Genomic DNA, 22945 nt, shown 5'->3' with positions numbered 1-22945 from the left:
TAGTTGTGTCAGAGGGGCTGGGTGTGTCAGAGGGGCTGATTGTGTCAGAGTGGCTGATTGTGTCAGAGGGGCTAGTTGTGTCAGAGGGGCTGGTTGTGTCAGAGTGGCTGATTGTGTCAGAGGGGCTGGGTGTGTCAGAGGGGCTGGTTGTGTCAGAGGGGCTGATTGTGTCAGAGGGGCTAGTTGTGTCAGAGGGGCTGGTTGTGTCAGAGGGGCTGGTTGTGTCAGAGTGGCTGATTGTGTCAGAGTGGCTGATTGTGTCAGAGGGGCTAGTTGTGTCAGAGGAGCTGGGTGTGTCAGAGGGGCTGGTTGTGTCAGAGGGGCTAGTTGTGTCAGAGGAGCTGGGTGTGTCAGAGGGGCTAGTTGTGTCAGAGGAGCTGGGTGTGTCAGAGGGGCCGGGTGTGTCAGAGGAGCTGGGTGTGTCAGAGGAGCTGGGTGTGTCAGAGGAGCTGGGTGTGTCAGAGGGGCTAGTTGTGTCAGAGGAGCTGGGTGTCTCAGGGTCTGAGTCTGAGGACTCTGCAGGTGAGGGGTAGCGAGAGCACGCTCCGGTGCTGAGTGGAGGAAGCTCCAGAGAGTCCGAGCGCTGTAGGTCCAGGGAGGCGCACGGGTTGCGTGCAAGGGAACCAGGTGAGGTAGAGAGGGGGTGAGGTGGGGGGAACCAGGTGAGGTAGAGAGGGGGTGAGGTGAGGGGAACCAGGTGAGGTAGAGAGGGGGTGAGGTGGGAGGAACCAGGTGAGGTAGAGAGGGGGTGAGGTGAGGGGAACCAGGTGAGGTAGAGAGGGGGTGAGGTGAGGGGAACCAGGTGAGGTAGAGAGGGGGTGAGGTGGGGGGAACCAGGTGAGGTAGAGAGGGGGTGAGGTGGGGGGAACCAGGTGAGGTAGAGGGGGTGAGGTGGGGGGAACCAGGTGAGGTAGAGAGGGGGTGAGGTGGGGGGAACCAGGTGAGGTAGAGAGGGGGTGAGGTGAGGGGAACCAGGTGAGGTAGAGAGGGGGTGAGGTGGGGGGAACCAGGTGAGGTAGAGAGGGGGTGAGGTGGGGGGAACCAGGTGAGGTAGAGAGGGGGTGAGGTGGGAGGAACCAGGTGAGGTAGAGAGGGGGTGAGGTGGGGGGAACCAGGTGAGGTAGAGAGGGGGTGAGGTGGGGGGAACCAGGTGAGGTAGAGAGGGGGTGAGGTGGGGGGAACCAGGTGAGGTAGAGAGGGGGTGAGGTGAGGGGAACCAGGTGAGGTAGAGAGGGGGTGAGGTGGGGGGAACCAGGTGAGGTAGAGAGGGGGTGAGGTGGGGGGAACCAGGTGAGGTAGAGAGGGGGTGAGGTGGGAGGAACCAGGTGAGGTAGAGAGGGGGTGAGGTGGGGGGAACCAGGTGAGGTAGAGAGGGGGTGAGGTGGGGGGAACCAGGTGAGGTAGAGAGGGGGTGAGGTGGGGGGAACCAGGTGAGGTAGAGAGGGGGTGAGGTGGGGGCGAGGAGGTAGGAGCCGTAACATTGGACTAAAAGAAAAAATATCTGTGTCCCGGTGCGGTCCAGGAAGTCTCCAGATCTGGTACCGTCTCCATGTGAACAGAAGGCCGGATGTGTTCAGCCCCAGAGCGTCCAGCCTGGCCGACGGACATCTCCACCGGGTCAGGATCCACCGAGAGGGGAAGGACGTCTACGTTCAGGTGGGCAAACATCCACAAAGGTTCCCTGGATCTCCGGAATTTAGAGAAACTCCCAGAGAAACTGGGAATGAACTGAAATCTATTCATGTTGTGTAACTCTGGGAATGTCTGCTGTGATGGAGTGTTTTCTGTAGGTAGGAAGAGTGTGAAAGGGAATGCTGATCAGGATATGGAGTGCGCAAAGGCATCCTCATTTCCATACACCTCTATCTGCAAGGTCTTCTCATTTTAATACACCTCTATCTACAAGGTCGTCTCATTTTCATACACCCATGCGTGCACAGAATATCCCAAAAGACAGCTGGAGGATACATTTCAACTGCAATCGCGTTGATTGATAAGACATGAAGAGTGAGGATGACATGAAGAACGTGCTCAATCAGGGCCGGTTTGATGAATCTGCTCTACGGATTGATTATGGCATACTTTTTTTTCAGTTGGTCGACCTAAAGCACTGCAATGAAACATAATTCCAAGGTCTATCGCTCCGGAGCTTTGCACGGCTGAGTGTGTGGTGTGTGTGTGGTGTGTGTGTGTGGTGTGTGTGGTGTGTGTGGTGTGTGTGTGGTCTTCACACTTTCTTACCCCGTGCCTTTCCTCTCACTTATCCAGATCGACAAGGATATGAACCTGCAGTTCAGCTTGTCGTCGGACGCGGAGTTAATCTCAATCAAATCGCTGACTTTGGGGAAAGTCACAGGTGAGGCCCTCTGAGAAATTAGGACATTTTAGTTCTTTAAAATGATGAAATGTGGCGCCGTTAGCGCCAAGGTTTCCCTGCATTATTGTGAAGCTGAACAGGAAACGGTCGTCAGGCCTGTAGGCTATTAGGATTCATTCCGAGCCTTACATCATTATTAGCTAAGACAAAGGCAGGAAGTAGACATGACTCGCCATAAAAATAGCACTCTACGGTTTACACGCGGTCTAAATGTCTTCATCATTTCCCCTGTCTGCTTCTGAGAAGGTCAGGGGGGGGGGGTGGGTTGATAGCACCTCCCTGGGATATTGTTCAGACTCGCAATCATGGCTTTATATCACAAGTATCGCATGCATCACAAGTTCTGGGAGCCCCACACTCAAGCTTATCGCTTTACTCATTAATCAGCAGCTAAATGGAACTCTCCGGTAAATCAAGCCTCGTTTGTCTAACACACACGCTCACAATAGCTCTGGGAACCGGCAAATCTATGCTAATTGACAAGGATAATTTGCATTTCAAAAACAAATCTTTATCTTATTGTTAAGGTGCTGCAGATCCAACAGGGATTTGGATGGAAATGAATTATATTTCTGAATACATGTTTAGGTAACATTCATTTTTAATGCCGAACACATTGGGTTTTGGTCATTGGCAGCGTGAAGCACAGGTTCAGGGCCGTTGAATGGAAAACATCGAACGGGAGAAGTAATTCCAGCTCTGGGCGGTTCTCATCACACTCAGGACCAATATTTCCACTCTTCAGGGACGAGTTTTACTGTATATCCAAGAGTTTTATCGTGTATCCAGATCAAAGTTTATTAGGTTACGGTAGCCTATATGGGACATACAGTCAGTATTTCCTGTAAGAGTACATTATGCCTTTGCATTCAATCTGTTACCCACCTACGGTTCTTATTTGACTAAAACAAAACAGCCCAACAGCTTCCCTCGTTTACAACGAGCTCTCTAGAGGATCAAAGATAAAGACATTTACCTTCCTGACTGGGCTGCGTCTCAGAGGGATCTATTAAGGACCGCCACAGACCACTGATAAACATGGTGGCACTGATCGTAAAACTTTTTAGGGCAAGTGCTTCTTTTAAATTGCCCCCTATGGGAGAAATGAGGGTTATTTTCTATCTCGGGCCAATTATATACAGAGGATATCTATAAATAGCATTATGGTAGTTAACGATCTCAAATCAATTAGTTAGAGATATCTATTAATAGAGTATATCCTTGCTTTTCAGTTAAGGAGAACAGCATTTAGAGAAGCAGTCATGTTATGTTATCTTATTGCAGGCACTAACCGAGGCGACATCTCTTCCAGTTCTGTGCTGAAAATCTCCTTCAAATGGCTGATATGGATTTATAAAAGAATGGGCTAAATATGGTCTAACAAGCCTAGAACAGAGTTCTTTTATTCCTAGGTTATTGATAATTGATGGCTCTCCCAAATGAAAGAGATCCCTCCCAAAATAAAATGTCAAGTTTCCTGAAGCATGTGATTAACACAGACCTTATTTTGGCAATTGGCAACAAAAAATACATGGGATTTTTCTGTCACGTTGACTATGGCCTGGATCCAGACATTCTTTGGCTCCCTAGGACCACAAGTGCTTTTTCCCAGGTCTAAATCCTAACGTAGCTTATCTAACGTAACGTAGCTTATCTAACGTAACTTACGTAGCTTACCTAACGTAAAGTAGCTTATCTTAAAAGTGACATTTCATCTTGGCTCTCCCATCTCTGAATTATATTCCAGTGCTTAGAGCAGACATGGTGTTATCTAGCTACATGAACTGTGTGCCAAGTCAGCATGATTAATTTCAGCAAATGACGGTGAATATTTAAATAAATGTAGTGGATCCCTAATTGCATTTGCATACATCCCATTTGCAATCATTAGAGACCAGCACGTAGAAAATAACGAGCGGAATGCTATTCATTATGTCTCAAGAGAGCCAGCTGATTGGACCGTACGTTTTCAGCATGGTGGCACGGCGCTGTGCGCTGTTGTCTCACAGCAAGAAGCAGTCCCTGCTTGGGAGGCTGCCGGCGCTGAGGATGATCTCCCCAGGGCTGCCAGGTGCTCAGGCGGGGTATCTCCCGGGGTGGGGTATCTCCCAGGCATTTGTGTGTGGTATTTGCATCCCTGTGTTCTCGGGCTTCCTCCCAAGAAGCCCAATATAAACAGCAGAAGAACAGATCGCTCTGTTCATCCCGAACCAGCACTGGACAAAATGGTAAATAGTGAATGAACTGCATTTATATAGCGCCTTTCTACCTTAACAGACAAGCGCTTTACAATGGCCTCTCATTCACCCAATCACACACATTCACACACCAATGGTGACAAGCTGCCATGCGATGTGCTAGCCTGCTCATCGGGACCAATTTGGGGTCAGTGTCTCGGTCAAGGATGCTTTGACATGTGGACGGAAGAAGCTGCCCAGATAGCAAGCGGATGTGTAATGATTCTGGGCCATATATGGGCCGGAACTAAGCCACAAGGGCCAGATCTGGCCTGTATATGGCCCAGATCCGCTTGCTATCTGGGTGAGAATGGAAGCGGCGATCCTGCGGTCGCTGGACGATCCGCTCGGCCCCCTGTGGCACAGCCGGCCCCTGGCAGAGCGCTTGGCCTGGTCCCCGGGCGGGGTCCGTGCATGTGCCCACTGCTGCTGGCTGCCCTTGGCCAAAGGACTGCACAGATGGGTTCAAATCAGAGACTAATCTTATCGGTGGACGCTCCTTGCATTTGTGTGTCTGTTTGTGTCTGTGTGTGTGTGTGTGTGTGTGTGTTGCTCACACATGATGCTCCTTATACCTGGAATACTCTACAACAGACTCTAAAGCTTGAGGAACTTCCTTCAGTCACAGAGTTGGCATTTGGCATTTGTACTTCGACCTGTAATTTTAAACCGTTTTTTAATTATTATTATATATTGTATTTGTTGTGTTGTTATTTGTGTATTTGTGTGAACTCATCAACACTGTAAATGAGGGAAACATCAGTGCTTTATGAGTATAAATAAAGGTTTGAAATGAAACATACACATACATTGGCTCTCACATACACACAGTTGCCTCTCACATACACACACATTTCTTCTCACATACAGTACACATGTATTGCTTCTCACATACATATATAAAATCTCTTACACACATACACTTTTCTTTCACATAACACAGAAATGTTCCCACACACACACACATATAAACCATTTTCACATTCACTACTAATGAATTCATTTCCTGTGTGTGTGTGCGAACGGCAGTGAAGTGTGTGAGCTGATACGTTGTGTGTGTAAGCAAAACTAGTGTGTGTGGGAGAGATTTCAGTGGGAATGGAAGCATTTCAGTTGAAAACAAAGGCAGCTAAAATCTAGAATTCTGATTGGCTCAGCCTTAATTGCGAGGGGGGAAAAATCTCCCGCTCACACACCACTGCCTGGCTTTGTAGCCTGTTGTCATTTTGAACAATGGCGCAAGAGAGGGAATGACTTAGTGAAGCCATCTGCTTGCTTGGTGCTATTCTGTCGACCCCTGGGGCCGTAACATCATTATCGTCATCTATTTCTCAAGTCGGGCAGGGACAGGCTTCTTCTGTAAACCAAGTTGATGGACATTGTTGTTTACATTCTATTCTTCCGGGCTCAACTCAGTGAGGGAGTGCCCTGTTGCTTGGCTGAGCCAATCAGGACTCGACTCAGAGCGAGGGAGTGGCCTGTTGCTTGGCTGAGCCAATCAGGACTCGACTCAGAGAGAGGGAGTGGCCTGTTGCTTCGCTGAGCCAATCAGGACTCGACTCAGAGCGAGGGAGTGGCCTGTTGCTTGGCTGAGCCAATCAGGACTCGACTCAGAGCGAGGGAGTGGCCTGTTGCTTGGCTGAGCCAATCAGGACTCGACTCAGAGCGAGGGAGTGGCCTGTTGCTTGGCTGAGCCAATCAGGACTCGTTATTTCAGCTGCCTTCCGTTTCAACTGTTTCAAACGTTTCTACTGAAATCTCTCTCACACACTAGTTTTGGTCACACACACACACACACACACACACACACACACACACACACACACACACACACACACACACACACACTAGTTTTGGTCACACACATAACATATCAGCTCACACACTTCACTGCCATCTGCATACATACACAGGAAATGGAAGTAGTTGTAGTGAATGTGAAAATGGTTTATATGTGTGTGTGAACATTTCTGTTATGTGAAAGAGACGTGTGTGTGTGTGTGTGTGTGTGTGTGAGCATTTATGTAGTGTGTAAGAGCTTTTATATGTAAGTGAGAAGCAATGCATGTGTATGTGAGAGCAAATGTATGTGTATGTGAGAGGCAAGTATGAATTATGGCCTATACGCCACCTCATAACTGTGTGCTATGGTGGCACCATATGACAAATAAAGACTTAACTTTAATTTCCTTTCCTAGCACTGACCATGAGAGATGACTCTGGAGAAAAACAGCAGACACATCGGATGAACTGTTCTTTCTGTGGCCAATAGATGCCTGTATAGTTTGTATACCGTCCAGATGAATCAATAAATCAGTGAAGCCAATTACTGCTTCTGTTGCAGGGATGGATGCTGTAGATGAGGAAGTGATGCAAGCAGGTTCTAAGGGTTTCATTGGCTGCCTGTCATCGGTCCAGTTCAATCACGTGGCTCCTCTGAAGGCTGCGCTGCTGAGCCGAGGCAGCTCATTGGTCAGCGTGCGGGGTCAGCTGGTCGAGTCCAACTGTGGTGCGCTGGCTGACATGACAGTCTTACACTCCCAATCAGGTGAGCACTGCACTGTAGACGAAACGTTCCAATATCCTGCATATTTAGAGATATTGAGGTCGGTGTGTAAATAGTAAAAAAAAGAAAAGAAAATGTATTGTATCATATCTGACTGTCAACGCTGAAGTGAACATAATTCAGAGTCTCAGAAAGTTCCGGAAGTGAGAACGACGGCTCTTTAGTCAGTAATTCTTATTATTGTTTGCCCCATTCCTCCCCCAGTAGCAAATCAAATGAGATATCAGAGATCTAACCCATCGCTTTCATGTCGTCTCTTTTCCCGATCCACTGCTTGATCATTCAGAGACGGTGGACAGAGGCAAGGGGCCATTAAGGAACGCTTCACAAAGGAATGCAGCCGTAATTGGAGGTGAGTTTTCCAATTCAGAATTGTTAAATTGCTCAATTGCCAAAGTCAGTGTGCTGTGAAATGAGCCCCGGCTATCTGTGCCTCTCGCTCCTTCCTCTGACATTCCACCAGAATAATGTTCGTCTGTCAAGATAGGATAACGTGCTCCAATTCTGGCATTTCCAGCTCTAGGGAGAGACTTCCAGTAATTATCCTGAAGGGATGTTATTTGCACTATAAAGTAAAAGGTCTTGTAAATTGGCTTTCAGTCAGATATGATTGTATGCCAATAATTTGATTGACTGGTTTGGAATAAATTAATAGAGCAAATTACTTTCCAAAATAAAATTCTTAGAGTGCATAACGAATTTATCAGGGGAAGTTACTGTAAGTGTTAATGAAACATCGTCTCAGCTGAAATGTAAGGTGCTGTGTTTTGAAGGAGACTAGGCAGCGCCTGAGGCAGACAAATTACTAAATCGTTCATCAGAACCTTCTGGAAGGTTTATTTTATTGCTAACTGGCCTTTGGTCCTCAGGTGTGGTGACGGCGTTGGTCTTCATCGCTCTGTGTGTGGTGACGGTGATGACCCGTTTCCTGTACAAGCAGCGCCGGGCCCAGAGGGCCGCCAGCAGCATCACGGAGAAGGAGCAGCACCGGCACAGCCTGGACACAGCCTACCGGACCGAGCTGCACCTCCAAAACTCAGTCAGGGACAACATGAAGGAGTACTACATCTGACGCCTGGGGCGTCGTACTGGGACGTAGACGAGTGGCTGCAGCAAACTGAAGAGCCTGGCGCCCAAGCCCAAAACTCTCACCCCGGTCCTGGGATGCTACAGTACAGGGAGACTTGGCCCACTGTCTGGCCGGTACTGGACATGTAGGTATGACTGCGACATTAGCTGATTATTAGGGCAGTGGCTGTAGCACAAAGGTTACATGTAACTGTTAAAAGGCAGAAGAGCTGAGCGCTCATCCAACCTTAGTAGGCCAGGTGCTGGATCTGAGAGTACATACGTGAGGAGAGAGGAGAGATCTACACACTGATATCTCCCGGTTCACTTTATTGAAAATACGCAACGTTTTGACCCTTAGGTCTTCATCAGGCAACTTCCTAGTTCGTAGTCTTCGAAGTTTCCTGAGTAAGACCTAAGGGTCGAAACGTTGCATATTTTCAATAAAGTGAACCGGGAGATATCAGTGTGCGGATCTCTCCTCTCTTCTCACGCTTGTACCTGTTAGACCCGGCAGAGGGAATATGCTGCTGTTGTACTTCTGACAAACCAGCAGAGCAAAGCCATGAGGGCCGGACAGGAAGTGAACGCAGGGAATGTACTTAGCCACACCTACCGAATGTGCAACAATCAACCGCCGATGACAACATTGTTCTGGTAATACCTGCTCTCCTGTAATTGTCCTGGTAACATCTCAGCAGAAGCACTCTAAATTACACCTTTGAGAGACGAGTAAGTAGGTCAGTGCTGGAACATGCGCCAGCAGTCCCTGCCTAGCGAGTTCTCTGCCGTGTGGAGGTGGCCGAGTGTTGGGAGGATGGACTGGGAGAGGGGCCAATACTGCCTACTGTAAGAGTGCCTCTTCATATGTATGTATGGATATCCTTTTTTCAACTTTCTTACAACATTGTTTTTTTTTGTTCAATGCTATTTTGTTGTTGGCTACAGTGGAGTGCAATTCTGGGCGTATAGCGCTCATGTTTGGTGTAACTGTTACTGTTCCTGCCCAAACAAACAACAAACAAACCCCTAACCCAAACGTTACTGTATGTCTACAGCTTCATACTGTAGAAGGAACAATTGGGTTTCCTCAGACCCGTTCAACAGTTGGAATAACACCGACAACTACAAAACTATAACTCAAACTCTCATGTGCTTGTTCAGTTAACACAAATTAGGCCTCAGTTGGAGTTAGGGGTCCTTTATATCTCATGTCAGGATGTGCCAGATGTCGCAATTAAGCCAAACCAGATTTGTTCGTTCCTTTTACAACAGTACCGTCATGTACTTACTTTTATTCTCAATGATTTGTAAAGTTGCAGTTGTAAGGTATAATGTACAGATGTCTATTTAATAATAAAGTACAAAGTATTCTTAATAATGTGTTGTAATATGGTACGTTTGTCCAGAACCGTATGAGGCGTTATGTAGTCAAACACACTTTCATAAAACAAATTCAAAGAGTTTTGTAACTTATGTCTTCTGTTATTGTCTATAATGGCTGATTGAAAAAAAAAGATTGAAAGTACACAAGTATGTTCAGTTGTGTTCATACATGGCCACCTCTCATAAACACCATAAACACCTCAGTTACACCACTAAAAAGCTCACTCTTCAATGGTGCAAGTGTGCTATATTCATACTGAGGAGTGAGTTTAACCATTTCAACTCGATTACACCAACAAAATGCATTAATGTCATGTCAAGATATGCCAGGTGTCTACATTATATCAAACCTATCAGATATTTTTGTTAGTGCTGACAGCTACTTTTATTCTTAATGATTTGTAAAATTGCAGTTGTAAGGTATATTGTACTTATGCATATTTAATAGGGGTGTCCATTTAACACGTTAATTAGATGTATTAATTATGCAAACATTAACATGTTAATAAAGATTAGCGCATATTAATCGCATCCATCAATTTCGTCCAGCTGTAGGTGGCACAGTTGCCGTGTAATTTCCTGATTTAACATTATTGAAGCAACAAACTTAATTTGGACCTGAATGACCCCGTAGGCTACCTCGTATGTCACGCACAAGCATAATTGTTTTCTAACAACATGGAACTCGTGGAGATGGATAATCAGACTCTGAGCAAGTCTACCTCTGAAAAATGGACAGACTCCTTCTCAAAGTGGATTGTTGTGGACTGCAGGCTAATTTCAATGGTAGAGGACAAGGGCTTGACGGAGGCGTTTCAAACTGTTTCCTCCGATGCAACTTACAAGCTGCCTTCGAGGCACCATAGTTACAAAAATCCCCCAGATGTATGACACGGCAAAGACGACAAAAATGTAAGTACTGGCGCAAGTCCAATATGTTGCTCTGTGTTGACTTAAGACACCTTTTCTCCTATTTTCAATTATTTACTCAGCCACAATAATGTAATGTCTTTGAATTGTAATGTCTTTGAATTGAAATATCTTAATTTGGGGGCTTTTGCCAGCAAGAATACATATGGGATCCATTTGCAATTAATTAGATTAATTAATTACATACCAAATGTATCGTTTTAATCGTTTGACAGCCCCAATATTTAATAATAAAGCACAGTATTATTAATAATGTATTGTCATATGCTACGTTTGTCCAGAACCTTATGAGGCATTATGTAGTCAAACACATTTTTATAAAACAAATTCGAAGAGCTCACCTGTCTGCTGTCTTTTAGGCAAATGGATGCAAAACACTGCAGTCTGCAGTCTTGAGTGTGTAAATGTAGAGTAATCTGTAGAATGAAATGGACTGATTATGAGACGTGTCCTAGAGGAGCAGCAGATCATTGATCCTGGAGTTAGTATGCTAAAAAGCTACGCAAAACCTTGAGGGGGTTGTAGTGTGACAGCTCACCTCATTGATTTCATGATATAATGACAAACATCAAATATGAGTATGCGCAGTCGATCACCGTGCAGAGGCTCTGAGGGTTGTTAAAGGGCAATATTCTTTCAGGTTTTGATTTATTATTTTTGTTATCACAAAGCTGGAGTTCTTGAGGGAGAAAGTCTGTTGACAGTGCTGGCATACAGATGAGAACATAAGAATGTAACTTGACCCGCGGTATTCTATCAGACGCTTTACGGCATTCCGCACCACCGCTCGCCTGCCCATAGAGGCGCAGTAATACTAGGCTACTCATTGACCCATTGCTGTAGCTCATCTCGCACATAAGATGAGCCTACCGTTCTCAAACTCCTTGTTCTCTGTCTGGTTGTAATTTAATTATTACGAACAAAGCCTATCTATCTATAGTATATCTCTGTAACTGTCGTCGGGTCTATATCTGTTAACTCATGTGTCGGGACAAGTAGAAGTTTAATACAGTAGGCTAACTGAGTGTTCTCAGTTATCCGGACTCAGAGGATGACATAACTGTTTATTGAGAAACAATTGATAGACAGGCTGGGCTATATAAAGAAATACCACAACGCATGTAGTCTAGATATATTACATTATGGTTAGGCTATACACTTTATCTCAGTATTCACTTACCCATTAGAGATCCCAAACCATTCTTAAAATGGAGAAGCACATTGTTTTTGATCAGGTGAGTGTCCATCTTGAGTCATCTGCAGAACCTGTTATCCATATGTTGTGTGTTGACACCTGAAGGGACACAGATAGAGCATTACGCCAGCCTCAGCCTGTGAAGCAGATCTTTCTCTCTGTAGCGGTATACAACATGCTTCTTCATGCGACTGAGTTTGATTTAGCCACACTGGGCTTTGGGACCAGTTCACTGTAGAGCCTGTTAGGGCTGCACGATTATGACATAATAATTGCGATTATTTGCTTCAAAATGGTAATTGCGATTAATAATTGCGATTAATATTTACTATATGATATTAATATATAATAACCAAAATGCTCCCAAATCACGGACGTTGATCCCTTTCTTGCTACTAACTCACTGACCTTGTTTTCTCTCATTTTGTCACTACTCACGGCTGCAGGTACTCTTGTGACACTGGTCTTGACGTACTGCTATCTGTCTTCTCAGTGAAATTGCTGCACACAGCGCACTCAGCGGGAACGCATGTGATTGGTCAGAAGCATAAGCGCCTGTGATTCGTCCGTGTAGTCCTAGCACACTCAATTCAAAGCAAAATTATGAATCACATTAATTGCGGCCTTTTGCGATTAGTTAATCGCGGAGGTCATAATCGCGATTTCGATTAATTCACGATTTATTGTTCAGCCCTAGAGCCTGTACGTCATTGGTTACTTACATCCATTGTCCAGTCGAGAGAATGGAATAGAATGTTTGTTCGCCATGTGTAAGAAGTATATGTACAGGTACACTGGAATTCTTGTTATCGCTTGTCGTTACAGTATCTTATCAGTACTAATCCGTTTTCACCAATCAGGAGCTTGCAAAACATCCAGTCATCCACTCTCCCGGCGATGTCACATAAATTCATGTCTTCATGTGGCTCAGTATCTTCTATTACACCAAGAATGTTCCCATTCAGTTTACATTCTTCATCTGGATAAGGAGCGACTTTAAAACCATTGTTTATTGTAGCCTCGATTCAGACAAGGTCTTTCTCGTTTTTAGATGTGCTGTTGGCATTGAGTACAGCAAATCAAAAATATTTAGTGGTACGGTAATGGAATTTTAAAAGGAGCAACCACTCAAGATGGAGCGTTGTCTTCCATTAATCTTGTTTTCAAGATGTGCCACATTATTAGCCACATTATTTACCTGGTGCACCTCGTCGTGGTGATGGCGGGATCGTGGGGAGCCACAGTCGTCTACCTGTGCAGACACATGAGGAGGATGGAGGGAAGCAGCAGCTCATTCTCCAGCACCAGCGCCAATGAGGAGGATGGAGGGAAGCAGCAGCTCCAGCACCAGCGCCATATGAGGGTCACCATCATGGGGGTTATACAGACAATCCTCGGAGAGCTTGCTCCCTGCTTTCGCACAGTGCAGAGCTGCTTGCTCTCGCCTTAGCTTGCATTTTTCTGCTGATATTCTTGCTTTTCTTCTGTAAGAAACGATGAGCAGCAGCTCCTGGATACTTATGAATCACTGGGAATATTTTTTTTTTATAGATTGTGGCCAGCAAATGAAATGAAAAATGCTGTCATTGGTCGAGATGTAACCTAACCTGTGATTTGACAATCAATCTAACCTGTGATTTGTCAAAATGCTCAAAAGTGGGCGTAGGGTATGCCAGCTCTCGACTGGCTTACATTGGAATTTCCATTGACATTTTAACATTGGGACAGCTTATCCAATCAAAACGTGTCATGATTGTCCTGCCATTCACCTGGCTGGCTGGCCCAAGGAGAGCCGGATGACGCGAGGCTAGTCAATCACAATCATGTTAGCCACTTTAGCTATCTACTGTAGCTACTAGCAGCGATCAGCATGGAAAATGGAGATCTAGAATATTTGTGGAAAAATGATTTCACAAAACTACCATTCGAGCTCAGATAATCGATTCCTGGGATGTTGGACTAATGAATCAGAGACAAGGCATTATATTGTGTTTATTTGAGGGTAACCAATGTTTGAGTCCATCGCTGGGGATTAGGCTACACTTTCACTAACGTTACTCAGGGCGTAGAACCAACTGGCTGCTACATACACTACATGCATAATTTGGATTTAACTTGCAAAACAGCACGAGAGCAACTTATATGAAGTGGATTAAATGGGATTGGGTTACGAGGTAATGTAGGCTTTTTGTCATCAATTATGAGTCGTTAATATGGCTGAATCATGATATGATTGGAGGATTAGGCTACTTAATGGATCCCTCAGGAGGCCCAGGAGGTTATCATCAACAAGCTATCTAGCTATCTAACATTACTAAGTGGATTATGCTTGTATGTGCACTTGGAAAAGTAAAACAGTCATTTAGAGACTTCAGAATCATCTTGCAATGTAGGCCTATGCAACTGTCAATTTGTGCTGTCGGCTCTTGATTTAATCAGATTCGAGAGCGTGAACTTGAGAAATCAACAACAGGTGCTAGGAAATGCAGTGTCAAGCGGCAATTGAGTCCAGTGCGCTTATACTATAATGATGTCTGCCCTGTTATTTGTTGTGGTTGTGTCAGCTTAAATATTGTTTTGTGCCTCTGGCAGTATTGCTCTGCTTCTCTCTGTGTGCCAGGGTCCTTGTTGTGTGTGCATTAGAGGATGACATTTTTTCGGGATGGGAGTCAATTTCACTTTTAATCACGTAATTGGGCAGGAACGGGCGTAAAAGTCAACGGGAGCAGACGGGAGTGGGAACTATGACAACAAAATCAACGGGAGTGGACGGGACTGAAAATCATGATGCAGTTATATTTTCTTTCAAATCAAATCAAATCGATATTTGAACATTTCTCCCCAGCATCGAGTTAAACATTGCATTGATCACTTTTTGTAGTTTTCATTCAGTCACCCGACACCGGAAGTCTAGTACTGCATCTGGCAAGCAGCGTGCACAGAACAACGGAGCAGGATTGGGAGTAAAAAAGGGACGGGAGTGGGATTCTGTAAAAGTTTGGCTCGGGATCGGGACGGGATGGGATTCCACACCACTTACATGACTATTCAGGTATAACCAAATGTTGGAGTGTTTCATTCTTTGCGCCATTGTCACTAATGTTAGTCCACCCTTTTCTGCTCCTTGTGATCATTGTGTAGTTCCAATTTCCATAGTTTTGTGTTCTGAAGTTGACGGCCTAATCAATATTAAAACTACAAAAAATATATTCTGGTCGTGTCGGGACTCGTCACCCCCCATCCCCCCCCCCCCCACCCCCCACCCCTCTATCCTATGGACTTGTTCTATTAGGCCCCAACATCACTCCCACCAAATCTCATGGTTGTAGGACCTTTAGAATCAATGTTATGACCAAAAACCAGCAATCAGCATCAAGGGGCAGTCATCCAATTTGCTAGGTGGCGCTGTGGTGATAAACTAGGGTCCTAGACTTGAAGTCCTAAACCTGTGGCCTTAAACTATTGGTTCTCCGCCGTGTTTTCCCCAAATGTCATTGTGTTTTCTCAAAATGTTATCGTGTTTTGTGAAATGTCAGCATGTTTTGAGAAAAGTCGGCATGTTTTATGAAATATTGGCATGTTTTGCACTTCAGGGCCACCGTACACATGTGCACAAATGCACACATACTCACACGCACGCACGCACACAAACACGCACAAACACACACGCACACAAACTCGGGGGAAGGGAGTGAAGTGAAGTTATTAGAAATACTTTCTGTGCTTATTCATCAGATTCAGCATTTTAGATAATGACATGAGAGCCCCCTATACTCACTCTGGGGCACAGCGTTCAACCCGCTGTTTACTGCATTAGTTACACTTACTTGTGGGCAATGTTTTATTTTTATTTTTTACCAAACATCCAAGCTAATGAGCTGTGGTCCAAACGGAAGCTGCAGTAGAGGAACACAGTCCGTCTTAAGGGAGGGAATTGATTTTCAAACCTGTTGTTCCAGCCTAGTTGATATTATGCTCTGAAACATATCAAGGACACCATGTGTACCCTTTTTCTTTCTCTACATCATTTTTCAATGGTTGTCAGAAAAATAACAGGTAACACTTTAGAATATCCCTTAAAAACTTTGATAAAGCATCCATTCATAGTCTGCTCAAAATTAGTAAGCTATTTATAAATGAGTAGTTATGTATTTATATACATGTTTCAAATGATTTTCTAATGGCTTATACGATAATTTATAAGGTTTGTGATAATGTTCTGCTCACATTTAATAAATCATTTATAAATGACTAATCAAGCAGTTTTAAATGATTTACTAATGATTTCTATATGGTCTGCTCACCATTTATTGATTATTATGAATAACCTGAATGCATTGTGTTCATGAATTCATAGATGTTAGCACATGCAGTAACACCTCAGTTGATGCTTAATATAGGTCTTTAGAAATAATGTATTAATCATTGATAAAGTATTTTGCAGGGATTGATCTAATGCAGACACAATGCACACAATCTATATTTTAAAGACATTTAAAAATGTACCATTTCTCAGGGAAAGGATGGTTTATTAACAAGGGTTATTCTAAAGCATTACCAAATAATATAATAGAGTAGTTATTATATCTGAGGGAGACAAAGATTCAGCTTTGCTCAGTCCTGCAGAGAAAGGTATTTCATACTACAGTACATTAATGGTTAGTGTTGTGTGAGAAAGTTTCACTTCATGAATGTATGATCTCTCGCTGAATCTTCCAACCATAGTAATAGCTCCTGTGTTCCTCTGAACACCGTGGATGAAAACCATCGTTTCTTCAAGAGAGAGGGGAAAGAAGATGAAAACAACTCTCAGATGAGATGAAACAACTCTCTATGGTGTGACAACTCTCCCCTTCGCCCAGCTTTTGGAACAGCTACAGTGTATATATTGCTATTGTGGACAATCTTGAGAAAGGCAGAACTCGCCCTCCCAGCATATGTGCAAAAAAAACACATTATGGTGTGGGTGTCACCTCGGGCTCTCTGGATGACGAAGTGCTACATTTCTTTGTGAAGTATATAATGCATCACTGATCAATAGAACCAATGGTGAGCCCTCTGTGTGGGGTATTAACATATAAGGGAAAATCTCTCTCTTCTATACTGATTTTGAATCTGATAGGAAAGTTGTAAATAATACATTGATGTCCTACTGTTTCCCCCTATCGCTGTCTCGCTCGCTTTCACACACACACACACGCGCACACACACACACACACACACACACACACACACACTCCACAGTTATTAGTAATTGTAACTATATAGGTAACGTCAATGACGATTAGCCTGTTGTAGAGGAGAGATACTTAATACATAACTATCTGGCTTAAAGGAGTAATATTGTGATTTTCACTTTTTCTCCATTTTAATACGTCCACTAGAGGGCTTTGAAGAAGTGATTAAAGTATTAAATATGTCCGTTCTTTGGTTTTGGAGAAATAGCAATGTTCAAATTCTCATCCTGTTTTCAACCATTTTAGAAAATCCCCAATTGATGACTCATAAATAATAGCCACGGCCCAAATTCATGACTCACTCGGGATAACCACGCCCCAAATTCATGACTCACTCAGGATAACCACGCCCCAAATTCATGACTCACTCAGGATAACCACGCCCCTAAAGGAATCTGCCCTATCAACGGCCTCTAAAGGGGTCTATCGGATTACAGCTGGCTTCATCATTCCACCATCTGACCGGTGAGCAATCCCACTACATGTCTAACGTTGAGCAAGATTGATTACACTCTCACCAATGACCCTTTTATATTCTCCTTGTAATATATCATTAGATATGTTATCTAAGTATATTTGTAGTCAGTGGCGTGCACAGACGTGGGGCGGCAGGTGCTCAGTGAAAAATGAGGGCACCTTGCGCGGCGAGATGTTTTGGGGGGGGGGGGGGGGTGGGGGTGCTGACAGATAATTTATATTTTGATTGTCACGCGAGTTGTTGACGGGGGGGGGGTGAGACTTGGTTAAGATTACTACATAATACTAAATATTCAGCTTAAGTATGATAGCTTCACATGCTGTACCAACAACAAATTCTACCGACATTGGTCGTGTGGTGGTCATCATTGCGTTAAATCCACGAATTGATTATGACTAGCGTCTAGCTTGTTAAGCAGGTGGGCAGTCGGCTAATTTATGCTCAGCTGTTTGGAGCTGTATGAGACTTACTTCACAACAGAGACAAATAAATGCAAGTTATAGTTTGGCAACTGAGGCTTAGGGGGCAAACAATACACTGGTTTGGTTTATGTGTTACCTGGCTGGTTAGCTGTCATCACTGGTTTGGTTTATGTGTTACCTGGCTGGTTAGCTGTCATCACTGGTTTGGTTTATGTGTTACCTGGCTGGTTAGCTGTCATCACTGGTTTGGTTTATGTGTTACCTGGCTGGTTAGCTGTCATCACTGGTTTGGTTTATGTGTTACCTGGCTGGTTAGCTGTCATCACTGGTTTGGTTTATGTGTTACCTGGCTGGTTAGCGGTCATCACTGGTTTGGTTTATGTGTTACCTGGCTGGTTAGCTGTCATCACTGGTTTGGTTTATGTGTTACCTGGCTGGTTAGCTGTCATCACTCGGGCACTCTGGATGGGGAAAGGGCAGTGGAGGAGATGTGTGTGCAGCGCTGCTGCAGCGCGCCTCCGTTTATGTTCGCGTTTACCGTTGGCAAAGGAAGAGAGGGAGGGGAGGGGCACGGGTGTGTGTGTGTGTGTGTGTGTGTGTGTGTGTGTGTGTGTGTGGGTGTGCCGCGGGCACGGTGTGTGTTTGCGGGGGCGGCGGGGGGGGGGGGGCTGGCAAAATTACAATGCATTATGGGGCATTATTATTACACTCTTTTAATCGAGAATTGATCGACGTCACCATGGGCCACGTACAGTAGGCCTACACTGTAAAACAACAACAACAACAACAAAAAAGTAACTTTCAAAAGGGCACGTGCCTTGTCCAGAGGGCAAAGGTCAGGTGCTCTAGCACCACCTGGTGTCTATCTGTGCACGTCCCTGTTTGCAGTGGCGATTTTAGCATGGCATTTCTGGAGGGGCAGTTTTATATTATGTCACCATCACAAGAACTAAAGGTAGCCAATTAGTCTACGGTAGGTACATCAGTGACATGTTAGTGAAAATTAGCTACCTTACCTGACCTTCCCTGGTGCATCCCTAAGCCGCTGCGTTTGCAGGCAGTCATTAATTGATTACATCAGTTGATTGACAGTTCTCATGACGCCGACCACACGTTCTGGGTGAACTTTTATGGGGTTAAATTTAGGCTTGCAAAAATACATTTTAAAATAGTTTTAAACGACTGAATAATACAAAAAGTATGGATATTATGCACATTTTGTTGTTCCCTAAAGACTACTGTCAAGAGTCACGTTCAATTAAACCCTTTTTCTTAGATTGATGTTTTGTGTGTGTGTGTGTGTGTGTGTGTGTGTGTGTGTGTGTGTGTGTGTGTGTGTGTGAATAAGACTGTTCTCAGTAATTAAAATAAAGGCCCCGCTGGGTGATCATGGAACAGCAGGAGCCCCCCACGCCTGAGGGGGAGCAACACTTAAACCCAGCGCCTGACTGAGAGTTTCCCCAAAGCACAACGCATACCACATCCTGCTACTGGATTTCTTTTAAAACACAGGAAAGTGAAACTGCATGTTTACATGTACATTTTAATTTTACATTATGACAGTATTTCTGATGTCAGATTAAATCCCCTTGAGTCGCTGAATGTGTTTTCATATCCAGGAGTGTCGGTGTATACAGTAAGAAAGATGGTTGGATGTCAGATCTTTTGTCTATTGTGACGAACCAACACTGTATTTTAGATCAAACCGTGGTCTACAAAGACCTTTTTTCAGGTCCTCATTGACTGATCCCTCTTCGTTTGTCATAACAGAAATAATGTGGCTTTAAATGTGGGACATCTAGAAACGAGGAGCTACATCCTAATTTTGAACCTGTCATCCCTGTGGAAGATGAGAAGCGTGTCACCAGGAAGGCTGCTGGAAGCCCCAGACGCCAGATGTAACTCCTTATTCTCATTTTATTCAAAGAGAGAGTAGGCTTTATTGTTTTTACACATTAGAGTTTTAAAATCTCATCTGATTAAAGCTTGCCTCCATTAAAGCACTTACGAAGCAGGGCTATTTATCAAATTGAAGTTCAGGCTCATTGCATTGTTCATCATTTTCAACAGGTTCATTTGATTTCAAATAAAAAAGGATTTTACTAGAGTTGGAAAGAGGCTCAGAGATATTGAAGTGGGAAAGTAATTATACCTTGGGTCATAATTTTATATTCAGTCTGGTGTCAGAAATGCATATAAATCCCTTTATAGAGGCCAGGAAGAAGATGAGGATGGTTCATGTTTATGCATGTTAGACGCTGGAATGAGTGTGTGTTGATAATGGGTTTGTGTGTGTGTGTGTGTGTGTGTGTGTGTGCGCGTGCATGCGTGTGCGTGTATGTGTGCCTTTGTGCGGTGCGTGTGTGCATTTGTAGTGTGTGTGTGTGTGTGTGTGCGTGTGTTTTCGGGGGGGAGGGTTAGAGAGGATTGAGACCAAACCTTTCATCTTATTATTTCAAGACATAAAAAGCCCTCTCACAACCTTCCTGTCTCACTAAGAAATATTCATTTTCAACCAATATTTTACCAGACTTTCCCCACTCCTTTTAGGTCATGTTTGTGGCTCATTAATTAACAATACATTTTAATACCTGCACAGGAAGTGGACAGACATGTAGGAGCCCTCGGCCCTGAAATGGTCGCCCAGTGAACAGTAATGTTTTCGCTGTATGAATATGAATATGTATTTTAAGTGTTATTGTCGATGCAGTCCAATACTCAGTACCCCTGTAGGACCTCCTGTATGCCCCACCCACACGCGTGTCCCCTCCCCTGCTGTAAATGTGACAGTGACAAAGTGACATCTGTCCTCGACATCTCAGCAAAGGAGGACATTGTTTTTGTCAGTTATTTTTAGACATGGCCACCAGCCCTCTCTCTGTTAGTGTGAGAGGAACGTTAGCTAACCTTCTGTTCTGGTGTGTTGGGATGACACAGCAGCGCAGAAACTCCTGGGGTGAGATATTCCGTCCTGTTTTAGAATAGTAATACTTTCTTACTGCACAGGGCAATGATCATCAATGTTTGAATAGGCAAGGCATCTTTATTTATATAGCACATTTCATACACAAAGGAAACTCAATGTGCTTCACATAAAAACATACTTAACATAGACATTGTCAGATGCAAAAAAACAAGGATTTAAAAAGGATGCATATAAAGACATTTCAATTAAAGAATGAAAGAAAGATGTATTTTACCAAAGTGAAATATTTGCAGTTCAGTGGAATGCAGTGGTGAACATAAACGTTTTTAGTCTGACTCTTGAAGTAAGATGTGCTTGATGATGCTTCGCGCTTAGAGGGTAGAACCTCCTTTTAATCGTGAACATTTTATTTGCTTACAATTTTCAGTGTTTAATTAGCTTATTTGATGTGAGAGTTTTCTGCTTATATTTCACTACGACTTCACGGTCGTGGTGATGAACCCCTTGAGTTGGGCGGGAACAGAGGACAGGGAGCTGGTGTTCAACAGCCCAACTTTCCATCTCCAAACCCAGTCAGTGTGTTGAGCTGCACTGAATGTGAACAACGGCGTGAGAGGATATCACAGCGTGAGATCAGAGCACAGACCTACGCTCCACCAAATCAACTCTCACTGTAAAACAGGTACAATCCTCTGAATAACGAGATGTGTGACAATATTCACCACGCTGAACCTAGGGTTAATCACACCACCAGTAGCATTAAGCCTCGCCAAACCCCCAGAAATACAAGAACCAGATAAGACAGTCACTATTCTGAATGGGGACTCTATTACCAGGCAGGTAAGGATGACAGACTGAAGATCTATTCATGGCTGAGACATCTGTCAGCGAGCTAACAGCGCTGCCCCTTGGCGATATCATTAGAGCACAATGCACATTATCATAGTTATGAGGATGACACAACAGAACATTTCTGCTGAATCAAATGATGCTGCAACTACACACTTGCTACCTGTCTTCTAGTAATAAATACATGGATGAGAAATACCTTCTTAGGACAAAACTGAAATCCTACCGATCGGCCCTAAAACACGAGAACTGCTGATCTGTGGAAACTGACATGATTAAACCTGAGGTTACAAGTCTTGATGTTATTCTAGATTTAGAACGAAGCTTCAAGTCCATTTAGAGTGGATTTAGAGAGAACATTTAGAGTGGATTTAGAGAGAACATTTAGAGTGGATTTGAAGGTCCTTCTCTTTATTTACAAAGCTCTTAACGGGTGAGGACCAAGCTATATTGCTAACTCCCTTGTCAACGACGTGCCTTCAAGAACACTGTGATCATCCACGGCTGGTTTACTAGAAGTCCCCAGCAATCAGAAGACGATTGGGAGTTCAGCCTTTATCAATTATGGCCCAAAGCTATGGAACACAATACCTATAGATATCATATATCATACAGTATTATATACGTTGAAATGTTACTTTGTTATAACCACGTTTCAGTTAAAAACATAAAAGTTTATAAGTAATACTTAGTTAATCCTCTCCGTTCCTTGAAGAACATAAGGGTGTGACTATCTGCTTCCATCTGGTCCTGTCCTGGTCAGCATGTTGTGTCTCACCCCGAGTTAGGAGCTGTTTTCAGTTCCTAGGTCAAAGTTCTTCGCCAGGTTGTTTTTTGCCTCCTTTGTTTTCTCTTTCCAGATGGAGTCCTGGTCCATTCTGAGGACATGTCCTAGGCATGGGGACACAGTCCTGGTCCATTCTGAGGACATGTCCTAGGCATGGGGGGACACAGTAATGGTCCATTCTGAGGACATGTCCTAGGCATGGGGACACAGTCCTGGTCCATTCTGAGGACATGTCCTAGGCATGGGGACACAGTCCTGGTCCATTCTGAGGACATGTCCTAGGCATGGGGACACAGTCCTGGTCCATTCTGAGGACATGTCCTAGGCATGGGGGGACACAGTAATGGTCCATTCTGAGGACATGTCCTAGGCATGGGGACACAGTCCTGGTCCATTCTGAGGACATGTCCTAGGCATGGAGGGACACAGTAATGGTCCATTCTGAAGACATGTCCTAGGCATGGGGGGACACAGTCCTGGTCCCTTC

General features: G+C 44.3%; 1 protein-coding gene across 1 annotated transcript in view; it reads left to right on the top strand.

The window, feature by feature from the left end:
* Positions 1–8252, top strand: part of LOC311313542 (contactin-associated protein-like 5) — a gene marked incomplete at its 3' end in the record, with an annotated part of 63148 nt that extends 54896 nt beyond the window's left edge. Inside the window, exons 20-24 of the mRNA XM_084443690.1 lie at positions 1523–1656; positions 2269–2356; positions 6959–7162; positions 7467–7532; positions 8050–8252. Of these exons, the coding sequence (XP_084299816.1) occupies positions 1523–1656; positions 2269–2356; positions 6959–7162; positions 7467–7532; positions 8050–8252 (695 nt within the window). The remainder of the gene's footprint in view (positions 1–1522; positions 1657–2268; positions 2357–6958; positions 7163–7466; positions 7533–8049) is intronic.
* Positions 8253–22945: the final 14693 nt, after the last annotated feature.

Source organism: Borostomias antarcticus (assembly GCF_949987555.1).
Source record: "Borostomias antarcticus genome assembly, chromosome: 9".
Classification (NCBI taxonomy): domain Eukaryota; kingdom Metazoa; phylum Chordata; class Actinopteri; order Stomiiformes; family Stomiidae; genus Borostomias; species Borostomias antarcticus.
The sequence above is the reverse complement of the archived record's forward strand: the minus strand, read 5'-3'. Positions and strand labels throughout refer to the sequence as shown.